Here is a 23394-nt window from a genome sequence, read left to right as displayed (position 1 = left end):
TTGATGCTTTTATTTAGTTACCCTTTCAATGTTGCCCACAGAGGGTCTATTCTGAATCAATTCTTTGTTTTGAGATTCAATTTGCTTTTATTTTGTCCTTAAGGACTTTTACCTGTATTTTTTGCTCTGTATTTACTATTGTGCACTGAGAGCGGTCGAGTGGAGATTTTGACCAAAATATCTGCATATTTATCGTTTTTTTCTCCCTGGGCGGAAATATTCTCGTTTTTCTTCTTCACTATTTGCTTCATTTTTCATTCATGATTCAAATCTCAGTAAAAACAGAGTGCGTCTATAAGTATTATTGTGTTTCATAGCGATCATACATGAATCTTTATGTGATGTGGTATGTTCTTTTTCTAAATCTGTTTCGTAGGAAGGAATTTTTGAACCATTTTTAAAGAATGGTAATTCTCGCCCCTTCCTCTTTGTTAATTGTAGATTACACCATCATAATAGTTTCAGCTATCTTCTTCACAGTTTGATTGACGTAAATTTTAAAGCATGTTGTTCAGCAGTCTTTATGAAAAAAAGGTCAAGCAGTGTATGAATACATCAAAACAGCTTATTTAAGGTTTGCTGTATTAATTGTTTATAATTTATTATTCATTCTAGTTAATTTTCTAGGAAGCTAGACTTTAGAAGTGGAGTTCCAAGCTCTCCACACTTTGTAGAGAAGAGTCTGCAAGACAAAGTAAGGTCAAAGCTGGTCCGTGATTTGAACATAAGCAGTTTATTCTGGATCAAATCAAAGACATTGAAAACGCTTCTCACAAAAATGACAAATCTAAAAGTTTTAGATGTTCACGGTACTTTGCTGACACAACGGGATTTAAAAGCCATTGTAGATGCCTGTCCAAATGTGAGTTGCTATACTTGCATGTAACATTTTATTTAGCATCAACATTTATTTTGATTGGCCCAACTATTTGATGAATGTTTTCTTGTTGCCTTTATTTATTACAGGAAAAAAAACTCGCTGTGATTTTATATTTTTAGAATTGAATGATCCCCTCCCCTCCAAAAATGACAGAAAAAATATAACACTATAAATTCACCAGTCATAATAAACGAATGGAAGATTGATTGGTATTTTTTAAGGTGGCCGGCGTCTAACCCCCCCCCCCCCCGGAAAATACCCCCGTGGAAAATACCCCCCACACACAAAAAAATACCCCCACCCAAAAAAATACCCCCCGTGGAAAATAAGGCTTTCCAAGTTTGAGAATTTTATTTGATTTTCATTTTTTAATTTTTCGTATGGAGATGGAATTTTGTTACTTGTGTATTATGCGCCACTCACTCAAGTTTACGCTGTGTAAAATTCGAGAACACACCGGTGTTTTTGTTCGTTTCTTTGTTACTTTAGAAATAAATTTGCACATTAGGGGGGGAGGAGGTAAGCAAAACGGGTCTGCATGCAAAATGTGTTTGGTACAATTATTCTGCATATTAGATAGATAGACAAATAAGTGTATTTTAAAGCCAAATATATGGCCATGAACACAGCAAAATAACATAAATGAATATAGGGAATGGGGGAGGGTGTTTACCCCCCCCCCCCTCCGAAAAATGCCCTCCCCCGCGAAAATCCCCCCTCTTCCTTCGGAAAGTAACCCCGCAAAAAATAGCCTCGTGGAAAATATCCTCGAGTTTTTGAGTTTTTTTATAGTTTTGTTGAAAAGTGGTAAGGAACGGGAAAAAGAGGAATTTACACACCAGAAGTGTCTTAAAAAATTATAAAAAAAAAAAATACAAATCCATTTGTGGTGAAAAGACTTCCATATGAACTTCTGCAATTTTTTTGCAGTAGTGGGTGCCAAATTTAAAAAAAAATTGAAGAAGAAAAAAAAAATTTGGGCAAACATCATAAAAATTAAGCTAAAACATAGGGCACCAAAAAGTTTAAGAAGGATTAGCTTTCCTTTGAAAGGATGGTTGGCTTCGGGAACTAACAAATTCTAAATTGTTTAAGTTCTTACGGACGAAAGCACTGTTAAATTCTACGAGTTTGTTTTTCTTATCTTCCAAGTGTAAAAATACCACAAATCACCATTAATAAATAAATGATAAACCCAAAACTAACAGAAATTACAACAGATAGCCTAGTCGAACTCAAAACTAGCAAAAATTAAAAGGAGTATGGCTAACAACACCCATATCTTCTTCAGACCAGAAATTAATTTGCACTTTACTTAAAACAAAAAACAAAAAAAAACCTTGTATTGTCAGTTTGACATACATATTCTGATATCTATTCCATATAGTCTTAATACTTCTTTATTTGTTGAAGTCAAAAAAGTGAAAACATTTAAAATATTTTGTTTTCAGTGAAGTGCAAATTACTTACTGGTCTTAAGGAGGTGTGGCGATTGTCAGTCCTACTTATGCTAATTGTTGCTATTTTGAGTTTGAATAGGTTATTTATTGTTATTTCTGGGAAACTTGTAAGGGGTCACTCGGTCACAAATTAGAACTTATATTTTTCCTTATTATGGGTCAAAATCTATTGGAAGGCAGCCAACAATGGGGCAACAAACATGTTTTCCATGGTTTTTCCCTATTCTGCTTTTTCCTTTGGTTTCCTTATAATTACTATATAGTCCCAAATTCCCAGGTGAGGGCAGTGACCCCCTCCCCGCCCTTGTCGGTGCCCATGGCCTCGTTAAGCCAAAAATGAGTAGAAATAAATTCAAATTATTTTCCAGGCGTAAAACTACCACAAATCAACATAAATAAATGAATTGAACCCAAAACGAACAGAAATAACAATACATAATCTATTCAAACTCAAAATAGCAACAATTAGCATGAGTAGGGCTGACACCCCCACACCTCCTCAAGACAAGAAAGTAATTTGCACTTTACTGAAAACAAAATACATTTTAAATGTTTTCACTTTTTTGACTTCAACAAATAAAGAAGTATTAAGACTATAAGGAATAGATATCAGAATAAGTATATCAGACTGACTATACACGTTTTTTTTTTTTTTTAAGTAAATTGAAAATTATTTTCTGGTCTGAAGAAGACATTGGTGTTGTCAGCCATACTCCTTTTACTTTTTGCTCGTTTTGAGTTTTATTTGGCTATCTATTATAATTTCTGTTAGTTTTGGGTTTCATTTATTTGTTAATGGGGATTTGTGGTAGTTTTAGACTTGGAAGATAAGAAAAACAAACTAGAATTTGACAACGCTTTTGTCCATAAAAACTTAAACAATTTAGAATGTGTTGGCTCCCAATTGTTTACCTAAATTGTTTTTCTTATTCAATTTTCTTTAATTTGGCACCCGCTACTGCCAAAAATTGCAGAAAATCATATGGAAGTCTTCTCAACACAAATGGATTTGTGTTTTTTTTTCAAGTTTTTAAGATACTTCTGGTGTGTAAATTCCTCTTTTTCCCGTTCCTTAGCACTTTTCAACGAAAAAAAAAAAAAGTTTCAAATTTAGAAACCTTACTTTCCAAATGGGGGAGGATATTTTCTACGGAGTTGACTTTCCGGGGGGTTAAACACCCCCCTCCCATTTACTATATTCATTTGTTTATTTTACTGTGTTCATGGCCGTATATTTGGCTTTAAAATGCACTTACTTGTCTATCTATCTAATATGCAGAATAATTGTACCAAACACATTTTGCATGCAGACCCGCTATGCTCACCCCCCCCCCCCCATAAAGTGCAAATCTATAGCGCAAATTTATTTTTAAAGTACCGAAGAAACTAACAAAAAAAAACGGTGTGTTCTTGAATTTTACACAGCATAAACTTGAGTGAGTGGCGTGTAATACACAAGTACCAAAATTCCATCCCCCTACGCAAATCAAAAAAATAAAATTCTCAAATTTGGAAAGCCTTATTTTCCAAGTTTTTTTTTGGTGGGGGGGGGTATTTTCCGCGGGGGGTATTTTCTGCAAGGGGTATTTTCCGGGGTAGGGGTATTCGCCTAGAACCATTTTTTTTACACTTCTGCAGTAATGTCTTTTAACTAGCCAACCCATGGATATATTTGAAATTAACCTAGATTGCTACTGCTAAAAAGCCAAATATTAATAAAAATGCCGTTTCTTATAGGAAGTTAATTTTTGGAAGTGTGGTGCCAATTTAAAAAATGGAGCTGAAAATCCTTCCTTACAGTTTTATGCTAAATCATGACTTTTTACTAGTTTTTACTAGATTTTGGGAAATTTACTAGATTTTTTTTACTAGATCTAGTAAAATCCTACTGACGGTGGCAACCCTGTGTGCCAACATCGTTCTTTACTTAGGCAGCGCTATTGCGCTGCCTGTGATTATATTATCTATATTATTTGTAAACTGCTATTTCACAACCAATGTTAAAGAATACCATACCTGGTTAGCGATTACCATTCAATAAAGCTTTGCATAAAATGATTTCCCTGGTTTGTATAACCATTCAATGTTTGATGCTTTTATTTAGTTACCCTTTCAATGTTGCTCAGAAAGGGTCTATTCTGAATCAATTCTTTGTTTTGAGACTCGTTTTGCTTTTATTTTGTCGTTAAGGGCTTTTACCTGTATTTTTCGCTCTGTATTTACTTTTGTCCACTGAGAACGGTGGAGTGGAGATTTTGACCAAAATATCTGCATATTTATCTTTTTTTTTTTCTCCCTGGGAGGAAATATTTCTATTATCAATGCTTATAGGAAGTACGAATCAAATAACACCATTTAACTTAAAAGTAGCCTAGTATTTGATAGTAAATTTAGGAATATACTCGGTTGAATATGTAGCTTTCATCTTCTTCTTCTTCTTCTTGTCTGTTTATTTCTGAAGTTTTTTTTTACTCTTTTATCAGCCAAAATTTACAGTTTTTTTTGGCAAACACCCTTGACTTCATTTTGAAACCTTTTTTTTCTTTGGCTCCCATGTATGACACTTTTAATTCAATTTACTTTATTTATTCCTCTTGCTACTCCTGAATCTTTCACACTTTTTGTTTGGAGTGATTTCATAGCCCTCCGCAGAAAATCTGGGTTGCATGAAAATTTTAGGTAAAAAAAGAACTGTTGAGCATAAGAAAGGGCATTTGACAGTAAACCCTTTGTACAGTTTGGTTTCAACCTCCTAGAATTAACCTGGTACCTGTTTGAATTCGGTAAAACGGCTACGTAGCAACAGATTCGTGGGATCTTCTGTGATAAAACTGATGCAGACTATGAATTGTAGAGTATGTAGTGGCTGCTCGTCTCTTTCAGCCTTCTCCTAAATGGTGCATATACCATGCTTGGTTAGGTTCATTGGCAGTGGAGCAAGTTTAAACCTTCCAGAATGCCTTTTTAAGCCCTCTTTTCCGATGTCTACCGAGTCAGTCTGCTACTTGGACTTGGTTCGTTTTTGCACTGATTCGGGACATCGCTCGTTTTTGCATTGCGTTAGCAAAACTCTGTATTCTCGACTTAACTTTCTTTTGCATCAGTTTTCCGACTCAATTTTGCAGCAAGTCAGAACTTAGCTCAGTTTTTAATCGAATAAGGAGTTGGCTCGTTTATACCCTATAAAGACCTCGGACACCCGATATATGGATGGTTTTGTTCCACAGATGTCTTCCGCTTCCGTATGTTCTGAAGGTCAGGCAGTGTGAAATAATTAGGAATGATACCATCCTATGTAGAGCTGCAAACCGGCCGCGTACTACGTCACCCTGATGACTTATGCTCTAAGTTGGATGCGTTAGAGGAAGCCGAGCCAATGGTAAAAAAACAGCAACTCGGTTATCTACCATTGAGTCTTACTTGGAGCCACTTAGTGGGCTCAGAAATTACGGAAGATGCTGGGATAGAGAATGGTTGTTGATCATCGTGCCATGAATTGCGGACAGAACCTCCTGGAGTCACATATGCCAATACATCTAGACTCCTATGCAGAGCCACGGGCTTGCAATATGAAACAAGTACAAGTACTAACTTGGATTTATAAGTTGCGCCTCATGACGACAAGGTATGGAAAAAATGGTAGAAAGCATAGAAGATTTCAAGGATTTGTTCAAGAGATCCAAGTTTAGGGGACTCGATCAAATTCTCTGATGTCTTGTAGAATATTGTGGCAGCTCAGGTACCTGTGCAAAAATATTTCAAATCCGTGCAGTCAATTCATACTGTTACTTAAGTTTTTTTTTCTTGTTCCGCTCTTCTAGTTTCAAATCCACACTAGACATGTAAAAGAAGAACATTTGCAAATTCTGGGTACATAAATTGATAGAAAAACATTTTTTTATTTTGATTTTTTAATGATTCACCATATTTTAATCGCTTCTTAAGGGGATTCGACACCATAAATAATCAGCAAATCTTGTCCATTATAAACTTTATTAGTTTGTGTGGCCAAACTATTTAGAATTGATTGGGCGATCTTGCCATATCTTCTAGAGCTTGGATAAGCAATCTGAACAAACGGCAGAAAACTAGAAGCGGACACCTTCTTTTCCTGAAATATTAGAAAAACTTTATAACTCCTCTTGTTTTGTGCCGGAGATAGAGATATTCAGTTTTAGTGAAGCTGATATCATTATAAAGTGTGAGTTTGGTTTTTTCGATTAAAGGGGCAGAATTTTCATTTTAAATTCAGGAAAGGCTAGTTCCTAAGAAGAAATGCCATTTGGTCAATATGGCAACTTAGCGAGTTTCCTGTGTTGCAACCCGCTTTGACTGAAATTTTTGCTGACACAATTTATTGTCTTTCAATCAAATTTGACAGCCAAATCACAAATTCTCAATAGGTTTTAATTATAAAATAGTCCCCTAGGGGAATTCGCTAATGAATCCTTTGTCTTTGAGACAGTGAGCCGACGTTGAGGCTCACAAAATGATGATTAAGGTATCAAATCCTCTTAGTTATTGCACAATTCTTTATATCAATACTTAGTTGTGGTTTTAGGCCTCATAATTGGGGGGGGGGGGGCAAAGTATACCATAGGAGTGTAAAAATATAAAATAAAAGGATTTGATGTCAGATATCGGAAAAATTGAGGAGGAGGGCAGCTGCCCCCCCCCACCTGTCCAGACCTAGAACTACCACTGTCAATGCCTAAAGGACACGTATAAAATTACTTCAGATTCTTCAGAATGAAGGAATGGATTTTTTTTTTTATATATATAGATCGACCAGCAGAGTTGTAAGACGGGTAGGGAACTATATGTTTTTTTTCTCAAGCATTTATTATATGAAACATGTAAGATAAGTAATTTTTTCAATATCCAGTTTAGCAAGTTAAATGGTTGTAGTTGCTTCTCACAAAGAATTATGTTGGTTCCGCCTCTTCTCCAGTCCTTTGGTGATCTATAATCTCTAAAGATCTAGGTGCTTAACTAAGATGCCAAAAACTGTCAATTTTGAATAACTACTAATTGTCAATAAAATTTCGGGTGAATTGTCTTGATTAAATTTAATTGGTTTGATCTTTGTCTAAATGGCTCAATTCCTAAGTTCAGTGTAAGGAAGAAAATGCTTAAGAATATATTTGACTTTTGATGATTAAACATTAAGCTGATGATTATAAGATTTAGTTTATTACCCGCAAGACAGAGGTTAAGTAGAAAATACAAAATGAAAAAATTAAACCTTAGATCAATATAATTAAGCACTTTCGCAAATAGATAAGGATCAGTCAGTGAAAGCACTACATACCTAAGAGAAACATCCCCAACAAGTTTAGCGTATAATAAATAAAAACACGAACAATATCTGTCTCGAGGTGTTTTCTGATAAGTTTTATGTTACGACAAGGAAGAGGCAGATGGATAATCTACTTTTTGTTGGTTTTATTTTTATCATAAAAGAAAGAAGTAACTTTTGGAATCAAACCTAACGGAGGCAAAGCAGATACAAAACGCAAATAAAACCCTGTTAAAAAATTTGATTGGACATGAATTCTTTCCAAGGCTTTCGATGCAGCCTGTCTCGTGATGTGATTTGTATTAGGATTGATACTTTTTTTTATTGCCACGAAAAGCACAGTAGATAGTTCAGTAACGTTGTTTATTAATATAGCTGGACCTTGTAAAAAAAAGAACTGCAGGTTTCAATACTATCTGTGCTGCCAAAAATGCAGGTTGTGTAAAAAATTTCCTGTTATTTTAGTGCTGTCACTTTCGACTCCTAAAAAGAGCACTAAAACTGTAAATTTTCAATCAAATGGGCCATCTCCTAAGTTATTTGTTCCTATGTAGGCTCCTGTGTTTTGTCATGGGTTCGTTCCTCTGATCCTTCTTGTGCTCATTACAGTGTTTGTTCCTGTGCTCTTTCTTGTGGGTTTTTTTCTATGTTACATTGTTCCAGTGTTCGGTCCTGTGTCTATACACGTCTTTGTTGGTGTATTCCTTTGCTTTTTTATTCCTGTTTGTATTCCCATATTTGCTCCCGCATTCTTCCCTGTGTTCATTCCTTTGCTCCTTCTATCCTGTGTTGCTTTCTTCTCATATTCATGTTTTTTTTCCCGTTTTTGCTCCTGTGTTTGATCCTTTATTAGTTCCTGGTGTAATGGCATGTCGATTGTTAGCTATGGAAACGTATAGTTGATGATCGAGTCACGTCTTTTTATTAATATTTTTCCTGATGTAAGAAGAACCTTGTAATGATTGAACCATTATTGTTACTAGAAACTTAGCATGACGTAATTACGGCATATAAAGTTTGACAATAAAATTCGCGGACTCATTTTATTGCGAAAGAGGATGCCGCATTATGGGAGTGATAGCAGTGGCACAGTCTGTGTATACATTCAACGCAGAAGTGCAATTAGTTTAGTTGTTTCAACCACTCCATCTTGAGTATAGCTCTATTTTTGTAGACGTGTGTTTTGCTATTGTGACGATGGGAGGCGATAGTGATTTTGAAGAGCAAAGAGTTGCGATGAATTCCTTGTGGAAGCAGGAAAAAGGAACTGCGAAATTCTTGAGCTGATGAAAACAGTTTACTGAGATCGTTTTCTGTAAAGAAGTTCGTTCTTCAAGCGGCTAGCGAGGTCCAGTTATGGCAAATTCTCAACGAAGAACGATGACCATTTGGGACGCCCCTCCACTGTTTTGCGCCAGAAGTTGAAAAACTGTCAACTTAAACCGTCGCCTTACGGTTAGAGATTTCGTTGAGGGTACCGGAATCAACAGAGAAACAGTGCCTCTCATCCTAACTCAAAAGTTGGGGATGTCCAAACAGTGTTCGAAGATCGTTCCAAAAGCGTTTCTGTTGGACAAAAGGAAAAGCGTTTACATGTTTGTCAATATTGGATGGGGAATCCAGATATCTCCCTAAATGTGATTTTCGGAGATAAAACTCGGATCTACAAGTACGATCCTGAGACTAAAGCAGAACATTGGAATGTAGAAATTCAGATTAGCCACGGAAAAAAAAAGAAAAAGAATGTCAAAATTGAAAATCAAGTCCATGCTGATGTTTGTTTTTTCGATTCACGTGGAATTGTACTCCAAGAATGTGTTCTTCAAGGTCAACATACGGTAGGAAAACATACCGTATGTTAAGTGAACAGCCTCTCTTACCCAGGTAGTATTACTACTAAAGACGGTATTCCTATTTTGTTGCTTTTTTTAAAGCTCGAGTAGGCTAATGGTCAAGCTTGGTTCTGAAAGCTTGGGCTCTCCAAAAAATGGAGTAGGATTTGCTAGATGTTTTCCAGAGAAATTGTCAATGGATTGTTTTGGGTACCCGACTGACTGACCATATCGCAAACAGTAAGATGTACGAAAAATGTGGTTCAATCCTGGTTTCTAGGGCTATTTTGAGGGAAATGATGAAAGATGATAGATTGCCAAAGATTGTCCTTGTCTGCCAACCGTCTAGGGCCAAATGAAAAGCTGGTCGTCCCGGAATGGGGTGGGAAGATATCGTCAGGAAAAATTTAAGGGAAACAGGAGCTTTATGGGAGGGTGTAAAGAGGGAGGCTTTGAATAGATTGGGATGAAGGAGGAGCTTGCGCATCTGTGTTGGCCTCAGACGGCTTGGTGCTGTAGTGAGTTGTTAATAATAGTAGTAGTATTTCTGCTTATTGCTTAAACTGTTTAATTGTCTAGAGACAAACAAATAAGTTTTTCGAAAAATGCTTGATAAAAATCGACGCAAACTCTATAAGAGTTGTTATTCCTTATTTAACGATCATCTTACTGCAAAGTATTTTGAATTTCTATCTCTTGCTGTTACTGATCTACAGACTATCGATGAAAAAAAGAATAAAACCTACACTCGCAGTAGTATTGTGCAGCAACACCATGTGTCTTAGAAAATGCCCAGAGGAACCTGGTTGATTTCTAAATCTTCTTTTTTCTCTTTAGCTGACTCACCTTTCGTGGACCTGTAACTTGCGGAAAGATCAACAGACTGAAGCAATGGATCTTAGCAAATCGTTGAGTAAAATTCAAGTTTTATGTATTTATACGTATTACTTCGTTGAATTTATTGAAGTTTTTGTTGAACTAATGTTGTGCTGCAAGGAATTGAGAAGTTTTTACTTAAATTATGCTGTAAAAGGAATTACTGGCATCTCTCTTCAGCATGTAAGAGCCATGGAAAGAATTTTAGGAGCAAATTTGAAACTAGGTGTGCTTAAGGTTGTTACTTGTACTGCCACTCTCTATAGTGGCATGCTAGGTGCCATATTTGTTGATAAAATTATAGCATCATGTTTACCAAGCGCACATTTTGAGAATTCCACTTCACTTGCTGATAGAGGAGTTTTTCGATGCCTTTGGAACGAACCATGCACTTCAATCTTGGCGGATGAACAGATTCGCGACGCCTGTTGTGAGTAAATAATGCTTCCACATACATAGATTTTTGATGGTAGTTCGATGTACTAAAGAACTAAAAATGGCATTAAATTTTAACTTCTGATCAGAGATGCGAAAAAAAATACTTCGTCTGCCATATATAACAGGGGCATCAATTGACGAAAATGTCGGGGGAGGGGGGAAAACAAATGTATTTTTCAAAATCTAGGAGGACAATTTTGTTGTTTTTGATTTTTCAAATGAAAATAGGAAAAGTATATTTTTCAATAAAAATACCAAAAAATACATCTCTCAAAATCTAGAGTGGGCTGAACATAACAGTTTAAGGAGGGACAATTCCCCCCCCCCCCCCCTCCGCCCAATTGTCGCGCCTGGCATAGAGTAATATATACAATAATCAGAAAAATATGTAATAGGCATCCCCATAAAGGCACATTATTCTAAGTAACCCACAAATGTTTAACATTCTTAAAACTTATACTAAAAATTATCAAGTAAGGTAAATTTGTCCTCAGAAGATAGGAAATTCTTTGATGTTCTTTTTTTCAATTTACTAGCATAGATATTAGGTGGCAGCTCGATTTTTACTTTCGTTTCTTTGACAGAAGATGTTAGAGAGTTAATACTAACTACTGAAAAAAAATAACAATATGTAAAAAAGGACCTGCCTCGTGGTGTAAAGAATGGCAATGCAAAGGTGACTCTTGAACATATTTCCAAAAGAGATTAGATTATTTTAAAATACTTGTAAATTGAAATAAATTGAATGCACTGAAATTTTTCGTGACCACACGCAAATGTACTTCGGAATCTATCGCTACACCGTACCGTGTTGCTTAAAGTACCGTATTGCATGTCGAAATAGCAAATATCATTATGCCTGGCAAATTTTCGTAAACAAGTGACGTTTATCATGGAGTTTTAGTCCGTGGATCGTCGTAACTATGTTGTTAGAGTACCCTATCTAGTACACAGGAGGTCGTTTGGGATTAACTCCCAATATCGTGAATTTTATTTTGCTGTGGGCTTCCATTATCTATCAATTTTTAGCAACAAAAGGCCCTTGAGTGTGGGTATAGCTATGTTTGATAAACAAGAGTAAATAACTAGCACACTATAGCACCACAAACCAAAGGATGCTCTGCTTTAAAAAAAATATAATAATAGTAATAAGTAGGGTTTCTTGACTACCTCGTAAGTCAGAACCTGTGCTATTTTAACCGATCCCTAGTTCAAACGTTGTTAAAAAGGAACACGATGTTTATACTGGATTTTACTGTTGTTCCTTCATATTCAACGCTATTGTCTTGAATTAATATGTCAATGACGTCCTCTTTTTTCTCAAATCATGCTCTTGTTCATTTTAGGCGGACCTTCAGTGTTGCAGGAGCCAGGAAGTCATCAATCCACAGAGAAAAGGGGATTGGATATTAAGCCTTTTGACTCTCATTATACGCAAATAAGGCATATAGAAATCCCCTCCCCCTCATACGTTCAAAGGATTACTGTGTAAGATGACTTGTGAGACAAATTCTTAAGTCTTCTGTAGACAAGAATGAGTATTAAAATGCTTTTGGATCCTTTAAAATGTGATCAAGAGCAGAAACTTATTTACCCAAGCAAGGGCTTTTGATATAACATAATCAGTGCCAAACCCCCCCCCCCCCAAAAAAATGGTAAACCGTTGACTTTTTCAGTATTGAACATTGACGTATAAAGTTTGTATCATTTGTTAGAGGGGGCGTGGGTCAAAAGTACGGAAGCTATATTTTCAGGCCATTACATGGAAGTTTTTCCAGGGCATGAGTCTTTCAGACCAATTTGAGGGTGGAATTTTCTCTAAGATATCTTTTATCAGACCTTACTCATGTCAAACTACGACTTTGTGTTCCTTTTGTAGCGTCAGTTTTTTTTTCAAACAAAGAATTTTACTAGTCCAAAATGGGACGAAAAGGGAAGACAGCCACAATTAAAGGTCGAATTTTAAGCAATAACCTTAAAAGTTCAAAAGCTCAAATTCAAAATTTTTCAAATTTGTTTAGTGAGGTTAGGGGATTTTGGATATTGTAAAAAAAAAGGTTCCAAAATTGGTTTGTATTAATTTCCGACTTATTTTGTTCACTTTGAGAGTAGTTTCTTTGTAGGTTCTTCTGAGAGTAGATAGGCTCTTGCGTACTCCCTAAGAGATAAAAACGACTGTATTTAGTTCAAACAGATAATCATATTGTTCTATGTAAGTATTTGTAAACGAAAGAGTAGGTTCCTTCGAATGAAAGTAATAAGGGATGTTAAAACTTAAAACGAACAGAAGTAATCCTATATGTGACAGAGACTATCGACCCCGCAGCTTCCTACTCTTTACGCTAAAGTTGGCAAATCCTTTCCTGAGAGTATTTCGGAATGCAACAAATATGACCAGCTGGTGACCGTCAGCACTGAATTTACCGATTGCCTCTGAAAACGTATGAACAGAAGTTATATTGTCATGGGCTAATCAAATACAACTAAATAACTCCTTTCATTCTCGAAGCATTGAGATAAAATAATGTCTATGATATTGCGCTTTTGTTAGGACATTAATTCTTGAAGCACCGAGCTCAGAACAGTAGGTATTGTAAGAGTCTAGAGTTGAGAAAGTGTTTCAAGACTGGCAGTCCCCTTGTATAATGAACAGTTCCTGTTCAATCTAAAAATTTAACACCGTTTTTTTTACCTTCATTTTAAAATGCCAGTTTTTGTTTCTAATTTCTGTTCATTTTTATATTCAGTTGTGTCAATTATAGAAGGATGCTGTGAATTTGAGGATTACCTCTTTATGCTAGAGTTTATTTTTTTATTCTGTGCCCCGATAATAAGGGCCCATTAAGTCGTAATTGCCCTTCCCAACAAATTAGGATTCTCTTAAATATATTCAGTAATAAAAGGGTAGAACCCGAACAAAATTACACAGAAAAACAAAAACAAACTTGCATGCAAAAAAAAAAGAGAAAAGGGAGCTCGAAAAGTATATTACGATAAAACTAAACATTTATCACTTACATTGTTGTGCACTACTTAGTTGTGTACAAATAACATGATACCTTATTAGTTCCGGTTGGTAAAATTGTAACAGCTACTTTCCGTCTCAGAGTGTTTATCTGGTTTGAAAATTTAGTCAATGAAGTCAGATTGTATTTTTTGTTGGGGGGGGGGGGGGGATATTTTGTTAAATTCTCTGAAAGCAGCTTCAATAAATATATAATGCGTCTAACTGAAAACTTGCGTGATAAGTTTTATTTTTAAACGTAATGAATATGCTTTGATTCTGGATTCGAACGTACGCAGGTTTTGACTCTGAAATCAGTTTAAAATTGTATTCATATAGCACAGTCCTTTAGAAACTTTCACTACGTATCTTAGGACAGGTTAGTAATTTTTTGTATTGTTAGTTGGATTGTTGTTCTTTTTCAGATCAAGGAACATATGGAACAGAGACTCGGGCAGCTGCGTTTTGTGTTTTGTCAATCCCACCTGTCAACCGTTACAACGAAAATAAAGAATTCATCGGCAAAATTCTTTCCTTGTGCCTCCATAATAACTCAGAGCACGTGTATTTATTTCAGCTTCTGTCACACCATACGCATTTGGAGCAGTTACGCTTGACCTCTAGAATGCAGTCTTCTTCTAATGCGCCAGCGTTGTTGTTTTTTGATCATGAGGTACAATTTTTTATACATTGATAATTTAGTAGATACATAGGAGGTGCAGTTAGATTTGAGACAAAAAGACGTGGATCTTGTCCGCATGGTGCACTCCTTTATAATAAGGCTAAACCTTTAAGGGGCTCATGGTTGAATTATCTTAAGGAAGGGGTACAAAACGGCCAAAAATTTAACGAGCCACAACTTTTTCTAGTTTGTGGTAAAAAAAAAGCCATCATTCAGATATTGGGCCAGCTCTCGTTGATGCCTCTACTCGGTGCAGTTTCAGAATGCCACAACTCGAAATAAATAGCTCAACACCATGGGCGTACGGAGGGGGACAACTGCCCTCCCTGGAACTTCAAATTTACACTAGATATGGCTGAAAAACCAGATGGTTGAAAAAGCAGTTGAAAAAAGGTAGATGGCCAAAAAAGCAGTTGATAAAAGGTAGATTGTTGAAAAAGCTGGAAACAAACAGCTGGAATAACACAATAAAATTCAAACAAGAATCTATTATCCAAAATGGTTTGGAAATTTTAGCTCTAATCCAAGAAGATTAATGCTGAAGCTTATTGATGATTTTTGGTAATTGCCTATTAATAAAGATTTCATAGGTATGATAGAAGTTGCTGGCAATGTAAGGTTTTGTGAACTGCCAATATAAATTCAGCTCCCCCCCCCCGAGCTTCATCACAGAATCGGCTGCACCCCCCTCCCCTAGACAAGCTATATACGCCCATGCTCAACAAAGGAAACCCAACATAAAGAGCACAACCCAATCAACTCAAAATTTGAAACTCAACAGAGACGAAATTCAATCCAGTCAACTGAATGCAGGCAACTTTGTCTAGAAAACTAACAACAGGGAACATGACAAAAAATACCATCCAGTCAATACAAACACGATATCCAACATAGGCAGCACAGCAGAGGAATTCGATTACAGACAACTCAACCTTTTTTTTTAACTTAAAACAAGAAACTGAACAGACAGCTCAATTCATTCAGCTCGAAATCCAAAAAAGAAAAATGGAAAATCCAACTCATTTGACATGAAAAAGAAAACTTAATGCACTAATAATCGATTTTACCCAGAAAGATCATGAACAGCGCAACCAAATTGGCTGCAACAGGAAACAACACAGACAACTCATCGTAGTTTACCTAATTTCGACATCTGAAAATAGGCAATTCAAAACATGCAAGTGAACCCAGGCCTACTCCACAAAAGTAATTCAACCAAGGATAACTCAACAGATGCAACTTAACACAAAAAAAGGTCAATGCAGTCAGCTCAACAGGGGAAATAGCACCTTCACAGAAACTTAGCACACCAGAAACCCAACAATGGTAACTAAACCCAATCAACTCAGCCCAAGCATATTGATATCTACAAATAAAACTCCAATCATTAAACCCGGACAGATCAGCTTAGAACAACTCAAAAATATCCCGCTCACCACATTGAACATTTAACTCAGCATCTGAAACTCAACTCAGAGGAACTAGGTCCCGACAAGACTATACAGAAAACTAAGCATAGACAAACTTTCACATACAACTTGATAGAAGCAACTAATCGAACTCAATATGAATAACATACCACAGAACTACTCAACGCAGGATGAAAGGCAGAAAGAATAACCTATTCAACCTGACGAATAATAAAGATATAAATGAACTCAGCTCAGTAAATTCTCATAAATGGTAAGCTCAGCAAAGACGAATCAATGTTGCACATATCTGAAAAACCGACAAATCAACACAGACAACTCGTCAAACAGACAATTCAGCATATGGCAGAGACAGACAAAACTAACCGACGCCTCAATATAGAGATCCCAATGCAGATAAATCAACCAAGGACAACATGACAAGTACTGCAAGATACAGGCTTCTATTCACACCTAAAACTCAACCCATTCATCCAAAACAGTCCAACAATTCACCAAAAGAATCGAAACACATGCAATACACAGGTATTGTTATATAAACCCTTCTGAAATGTCTTCAGGTATAGTTTTAAGAATATGATAGAGTAGACCGTCTTCTATATGCAATTTTAACTTTGCCAAAAAAAAAAAAAAAAAAAAAAAAAAAAAAAAATACAACCAAGCTAATACTCGAGTTATCATCGCCCAAAACATAAAGCCAATCCTTGAATTTGATTTATTGAATGGCAAAGACAATATGATTCCTGAAAGAAGCTTTTGTAGCATGAAATACACATCGAAAGTTATCCAACACATGTATGGCACAAGTATCTAATCCTTATCGTTTTTAGGTATTTGTGTATTATAACGACCACACTGTTGTTCTTGATCTGTTGCGAAACCGGTTTCTCTGTGTTTACTTGAAGATAATCAATTTAGCCGTCGAGAGAGATAAACTACTATACAGGTATATTTTAATTAAATATTTAATATATATAGAGTTGATGAGGCTGTGTTAGGTATTTAATATAATGCGTTCTGGACGGCCTGCTTTCCATAATTCTCTATTGTAGTTTCCATAATTTTTTTACTAAAGTATTATATTTTCATCATATTTTGGTATGTTTCATTATGATTAACCTAACTTCACGTCTTGAGTGTGGTCGCTATAATGCACAACTACCCCTCTTTATTTCAACCTACACTAAGGTTTGGGACTAAAAGTCACTCACCGTGATACAGAGGAGAAACAAAGGTTTCTTAGCCTCAAATGCATATTAGAAGCCAATAATAGGCGCGTCTACCAGCAGTAGTTAGAAACTCGTCATGGCTAAAGATGATCATGGATATCAGCCGCTTATCTCTCCCCCTAAACATGAAGTTTCTGCCAATTTATGTTCATTTTAAGATCATATTGAAGAAAATATACATGTCAAGGGGGCTGCCCCACTCTCCCTCAACTTTCTAGGTCAAAATCTAACTTCTTAATAGTAATGCTTCGATAATCTTGAATGTGGCAAAGTGGGCTAATGGTCCCTATAACGCCCCTTTTGTCACCAACCTTTAGCAAGAGGGTAGGTATTGTTGAACCTTGTTTGCACCAGAATCATAAAAGCATATTCAATTTTTTTAGCGACCCATCAAACACTCACCTTCACAAACAGATTTTCAGTCTAAAGATAGGTATGTTGCGCCATTTTTTAACCCAAATCACACACGGATTTTCATTGTGTACTAGAGGCATAAATGGCCCATGGCCAGTCCAACACCACATCCCACTGCCAACGTTTCAGCAGAAAGGTAGGCATGTATTTTTCACCGAGGCTTGAAACATATACAACAAATCTCTTTGTTCTTTTTGGGGAAGGAAGTGCAAATCTGAGGCTTAAGAAACTCACGAGTCCCATCTATCTACCTTACGCACCGAAGTGCCGAAATTTAATTTGAATTTGATAACATCATAGCGAAAGCTAAGGAGAATTTAGCCAAGAGCATTTAAACCGCCTGGACGTTTAAGGTCTACAATAAGCAGGCATCAAAGTTTCATAGTTTGGGCGGCAAGTTTCCCAAAAGCCGTTTTACATTATTAAGCAGTACTATACATAATCTACATATATATATATATATATATATATATATATATATATATATATATATATATATATACACACACACACACACACACACACACACACACACACACACACACACACACACACACACACACACACACACACACACACACACACACACACACACACACACACACACACACACACACACACACACACACACACGTATATAATATATAATATAAATATATATATATATATATATATATATATATATATATATATATATATATATATATATATATATATATATATATATATATATGCAATTACTATAAATGATGATTCTTTGGAACCAACACCTGAACTATTGAACGTGATAGGATGTGAAATTCGACAACCTGGACCATCAATTGTGAAAACATCAATACGGACATCTAAGGCAAAGGCCATTGATAAATTGTCTGAAGTGTTCGAAATCCAAAAGCGTATCATAAATGACAATGAAGAGCAAGACACGGGTGGTTCTAAGGTAGGTGAAAACGACAATTAAAGCATGTTAAAAGTGAAACTGAAGTGCAAAAACACATGCAGTTAGAACACATACGATAGCGTACAAGTGAGCGAATCAAAAACGAAAATGAAGAATAGCAATTCAATAAAAATCAACCTGGACTACGAGACTCAAAAGGTATCGAAATTAAAAATTATAATAACGATGATTTAGTCTGGTATTTTGACATAGATAAGGTCATCTATGCCTACTATATCTTTGTTAAAAAAGAAAGGTTTGGCAATATGTATTTCATAATGACGAAAGATAAGCCGAGGTGTAACGAACCAAACAACTTGAAAATGATAGCGATAATGATTGGGTTTTGGATTTTGACATAGCTAAGGTCATGAATACCAACCATACAATTGAAAATAAAAATTATGGACTGGATCAATCGTTGGAAGAAAAATAAGTTTTTTCTCACAATCTGAACAATTAAAAGGAACAAAGGGCCTGAGCGAAAAGTCTTTCATAATGACAAAAACAAGCAGAGGCAAAAGTTAAAGCTCTGATAAAAAAAAAATGTAATTTTACAAAGGCACCACTTCTAATTTAAGGTTCATTCGAACGTCATGACATCAAAAAAAGGCTCAAACTATCTGCGTTTAGAAGACAAGCGACAGTGAGAATCTATAAATAGCAGCCTGGCGCGTGCCTCTTACTTGTACTTGTGGCGAGGCACAGGCTGTTCAGCTCAAATTGGCACCGAGAATATTATGAACCATATTCTGCCTCTGACTTAGGTCTTCTGTTTGGGGGAGGATGATTTCCAACCACGATTTATACCAATTGCGTCCGTACTTCCTGAAACCTCCGAAAGGCTCGAGGTCTTTCTTCATTGTGGCATGCCAAGATTTAGTTTGGCCACCTAGCCGTTTCTTCCAGTGGGGGAGGGGCTTAGATTCAAGGGATTTGCGGATCAGATACTCACTTGGGTGCTGCATAACGTACCCAAACCATCTGAGCCTTCTGCTCTAGACGATAGCGGATAATGATTGCTTCGGATTACAAATTTGCATTAGTTGCTCGTTGCTCACCCTTTGGCTAAGTTTGAGGTTACAGATGGCTCTTCCGGCACTTCCGGTCCAAGATGTCGAGTGAGCGTTCTTCCTCTGCCTTTAGTGGCCAGGTTTCGCATCCATACATCAGGATAGAGCGAGTACACGCCAGGTATACTCGAAGTTCGGTCTTCAGGCTGATTTCTCTTCTGGACCATAATGGTCAAGACAGTTGGCCAAAGGTGCTCCATGCCCTGCTTAATCTGGCCTTGATCTCGTACGAGGTCCCACCCTTGATATCAATCAGTGACCCGAGGTATCTTAATTCTTGTACCTGTTCAAGCTGTTGTCCGTTTACGGAGACTGACGAATTTCTATCTGTGGAAAGGCGCTTGGTTTTGGGGACACTGATGGCCAGGCCTGTCAGGCTAGCGCTATTTGCCCCTCTCTGCAACATGTCCATGGCTTGGGTGCTTGGTTCAAGGAGGAGTGCGCCATCGTCTGCGTATTCAAGGCCCCCTAACTTCTCATTGCTGGAAATCTCAATCCCGTCTTCCGAACTTATGGAATTTTTGAAACCCAATCAATTATGTAGTTGAAGAGGATTGGGGAAGCTGGGCAGCCTTGTCGCACGCCGTACGTGATTTCGATGAGCTCAGTGAGCCTCCCGTAAATGCGGATACTGCTACGCGTGTTCTCATAGTATGCTTTCATCAGGCTCACCAGCTTCGGTGGTACTCCGTCTTCCAGCAGGATTTTCCATAGTAGCGGGCGAAGCACTGGGTCGAATGCCGCTATAAAATCCAAAAAGATAGTGTGGTTTCTCGGTTGTGGATAGAGCGCTGGTATAGGAGGGTCCAAAGTGAGAAAATGTGGTCAACGCTTCCCAATCCTTGGTTGAAGCCTGCTTGATATTCTCTAGTTCTTCGCTCTCTTTCGGATCTAAATCTGTTTACGACGACGATGACGGAAATCTCTCCGGCCATGTCCATGAGCGAGATGCCTCGATAGTTTTGCAGTCGCTCCTGTCAACCTTCTTCAACTCTGGAATGATAGTTCCATCCCTCAAATTTTGGGGGAAGTACTCGCTCTTCCAGGTCTTCTTGAGGAGGTCCGGGAGTGTGCTGACCTGGGATAGGATTGCTTTATAGAGCTCTGGTGGTAGCGTATCTTCTCCTGCGCTTTATGGTTCTTGATCGATTTTACCGCTTTCATTACTTCTTCAAACGTAGGTGGGGGAAATGTCGGCGGGGTACTGATTTTGCGGTTGGGAGGGTTCAGGTCCACTGTCCGGTGGTAGAGGAGGCGGGGGGAGCTGGTTAGGTCTATTTAGAAGGTCTTGGAAGTGTTCTACCCATCCATTCATTCTTTTCTCGTCTGTCGGTTATTACTGTACCGTCCGTCCTCTTTACGTTTTCAGCTGTTAGATTTCCCTGTTCTCTTGAGGTCCTTAAGGATCTGGTATTGCTTACGGGTATCATTTCTTCTGGCCGCTTCTTCCAGTTCTGTTGCAACATTCGCCCATTATCTGTTCTTGCCCCTCCTAGCTAGTCAGTGAGCTTTCCTCTTCCCGATCTTTGGAAGCTTTTGACTTGTCCGAGAGTGCCTGAAGTGTCCCAACCGTGCGCCACATCTTCTGGTTTTTCACTCGTTTTCCGAGTATCTTTAAGGCTGCTTCTTGTGTTGTTGCTTTGATTTTTTGCCACGATCATTCTATATTACGGCATCCGAATCGTCATTCTGATCTTGGAGGACGGTGAGAGCTTCGAACCTGTTGCTTAGCTCGAGATCCAACCCAGCCTTAATCGCTGGCATTTCTAGATTCTTTGTATCATATTTATACGCGGGGCGTGTTCTGCTCCTGGCTGACAGTTTCCGGTGTAGTGCGGCTGCGATAAGGTAATGGTCGGACCCATTTTTCGAGCCAGTATCTGCCCCTCTGAATGCCCTGCAGTCAAGGACAGAGGAACGCCATCTTTGTCTTATCATTAGATAATCAAGATGTGCAAGTGTGCGGCCATCTCGTGATCTCCATGTGAACGTATGAGCATGTTTGTGTTAAAAAAAAATGTTCATAAGGGATAGCTAGTTATGTATTGCAAACTGAAGCAATCTTGTACCATTCACACAACGTTCTCCGTGGCCGTGTGGTCCAATACTACCATGTTCTGCCGGGTCAGAACGGGGTCCTACCCTTCCATTGAAATCCCCCCCCCCCAATCAGAATCTGATCTCGGCTAGAACAGTTGTCAAGGACCGCCTGTAATTCGTCGTATAAGTGATCTTTCAGGTGGCCAGGGGAGTCTCGTGTAGGTTCATACGCTGCTACTACAGTCACTTTGAAAGGGTATCCATGTAGTCAGATTTTCGCTATTCGGTTGGAGACTGGATCCCAGTCTAGCGCTGATGATTCGGTCTTCTCACTGAGGATGAATCCGACATCATGACGTCCGGAGCCGTCGCTGCAGCCATAGTTATAAAAATGACATACGTCAGCCATTTCTGGGTCATTGATCGTGGTTTTACCTTGGTCATTCAATCCTGTTTCAGTGATGCACAGGGTGTCTAGGTTGTATCGGTAGAATTCTTTAGCTGTAAAAGCCTGCGTCACGTCACATTTTAGCGAACATACATTCAAGGTCGCAATTCTTAAAGTCCTCTTCATTATAATCAACGATGTCCTTGTTGTACCGACTCGCCTATTTTCGCCAAGGTCGTTGGAACCCTTGACGCGTCGCTTGTCGGGGACGCCGTAGCACAGGTTATTTTTCTTTGGTCTGACATTATTCAATGGTGTTTCGTGGGAATTTTGTTGACCGACGGTTCCCCAGGCCATCGGTTGCCCTGGTGCGCTAGCACTTTTAAACTGAGTTAGGCAGTTTAAGAGAGGTCCACTCTTCCACCACTTTGAGGTGCACCTAGGATTTCCCGAACGGACGTAAGGACTGAGGCAGAAATGCTTGAGCCCGCTCATTGCAGCCCACAACCGCCGCAACAAGCAGGAATGCACATTGCCATGTAAACCCACCTAAGTTCGAAGGGATTGGAAAGGTACCATAGGCCGCATGCCCCATACCTTTGTTAAACAAAACAAAGGTTCGGCGATATGTATTTCGTAATGACGATCCGAGGTTCAACGATCAGAACAAATTGAAAATGATAGCGCTGATGATTGGGTTTAGGATTTTGACATGGATAAAGTCATCAATACCTACTGTACTTTTAAAAATCAAAAATATGGACTGAACTAATCGTTGGAAGATAAAGAAGTTTTTTTCCCACCACCCGAACAATTAAAAGAAACAAAGGTTCAGCGACATGTCTTTCATAATAACGAAAGACAAGCCAAGGTAAAAGAAGAAAGTTTTTATCCCACCACTTGAACAATTAAAAGAAATAAAGGTGGTCGTCAATGCCTTTCATATTCAAAATTCCTAGTTTCATATTTTCATATTCCTTGTAAATTTAAAAAACCTGGACTAGATAAATCGTTGGAAGAAAAAGAAATTTGTGTCCCACCACCTGAACAATTGAAAGGAACAAAGGTTCGGCGATATGTCTTTCATAATGACAAGACAAGCCGAAGCAAAAGTTAAAGGTCCAATAAAAAAAGATTTTTTTTTTTTTACAAAGGCACCACTTTTAATTTGAGGTCGATTTGGACGTCATGACAATATACACACACATATATGTATATATATATATATATATATATATATATATATATATATATATATATATATATATATATATATATATATATATATATATATATATATATATATATATATAAATATATATATATATATATATATATATATATATATATATATATATATATATATATATATATATATATATATATATATATATATATATATATATATA

At 37.3% G+C, this 23394-nt stretch overlaps 1 protein-coding gene across 2 annotated transcripts in view; it reads left to right on the top strand.

Moving 5' to 3' along the window:
• LOC148953067 (uncharacterized) overlaps positions 1-23394 on the top strand; it is a 70698-nt gene that overhangs the window by 4496 nt on the left and 42808 nt on the right. Inside the window, exons 2-4 of one of the 2 annotated variants that reach the window (XM_089088274.1) lie at positions 628-862; positions 10309-10777; positions 14215-14462. In XM_089088274.1, the coding sequence (XP_088944400.1) occupies positions 628-862; positions 10309-10777; positions 14215-14462 (952 nt within the window). The remainder of the gene's footprint in view (positions 1-627; positions 863-10308; positions 10778-14214; positions 14463-23394) is intronic. The other variant, XM_089088276.1, reaches the window with a different exon arrangement.

Source organism: Artemia sp. Qi Xiang Cuo, chromosome 4 (assembly GCF_049724085.1).
Source record: "Artemia sp. Qi Xiang Cuo chromosome 4, ASM4972408v1, whole genome shotgun sequence".
Taxonomy (NCBI): Eukaryota; Metazoa; Arthropoda; class Branchiopoda; order Anostraca; family Artemiidae; genus Artemia; species Artemia sp. Qi Xiang Cuo.
The sequence above is the reverse complement of the archived record's forward strand: the minus strand, read 5'-3'. Positions and strand labels throughout refer to the sequence as shown.